The 549-nt window shown below is 46.6% G+C and overlaps 1 protein-coding gene across 1 annotated transcript in view; it reads left to right on the top strand.

Annotated features, from left to right (window-relative positions):
- The first annotated feature begins 153 nt into the window (after window positions 1–153).
- LOC119585857 (DNA replication complex GINS protein PSF3-like) overlaps window positions 154–549 on the top strand; it is a 4,143-nt gene continuing 3,747 nt past the window's right edge. The window contains exon 1 of the mRNA XM_037934589.1: window positions 154–337. Coding sequence (XP_037790517.1) covers window positions 232–337 — 106 coding nt within the window. The 5' untranslated portion in view covers window positions 154–231. The remainder of the gene's footprint in view (window positions 338–549) is intronic.

Here is a 549-nt window from a genome sequence, read left to right as displayed (position 1 = left end):
CCCGACGGTCTCTCCTCCTTACAAAACGCCTCCCAATCCCCCCTCCCTCCCCCTCATTCGCAAAACAAAAGCTAAAAAAAAAAGAATCCGACGGATCTCCTCCCTTACAAGAACGCCTCCCAATCCCCCCTCCCCTCCCCCTCATTCGCAAAACAAAAGCTAAAAAAGAAAAGAATCCGACGGATCCTCCTCCCTTACAAGAACGCCTCCCGAGTGTAAACAAACCCGGCGATGGCGCGGAGCTCGAGCTACTTTCCCAACTATTTCTCCCTCGGGGACATCTTAGCGACGCAGGACCGCGTTCCTTGTAAATTCGAACTGCCGGTGTATAATCTGGGTGAGTGTTTAAGGGCGGGGAGTTCGTAGAGAAAGGGGGGAATAAGGGAAACCAAGGAAATAAAAGGGGAGACGCTACTTTCTGCCTTTTCTTCTTTGTGTTTACTTCGATTCTTCGTTTTTGCTTAAAAAAAAAGAGTCCTATATATATATATATTTTTTTTTTGGGGTGGTGGGGTATTTATCTCATTGTGTTAACCTAGATTCTAAGTT

This window comes from Penaeus monodon, chromosome 20 (genome assembly GCF_015228065.2).
Source record: "Penaeus monodon isolate SGIC_2016 chromosome 20, NSTDA_Pmon_1, whole genome shotgun sequence".
Taxonomy (NCBI): domain Eukaryota; kingdom Metazoa; phylum Arthropoda; class Malacostraca; order Decapoda; family Penaeidae; genus Penaeus; species Penaeus monodon.
This window is presented reverse-complemented; position numbering and strand designations above follow the sequence as displayed.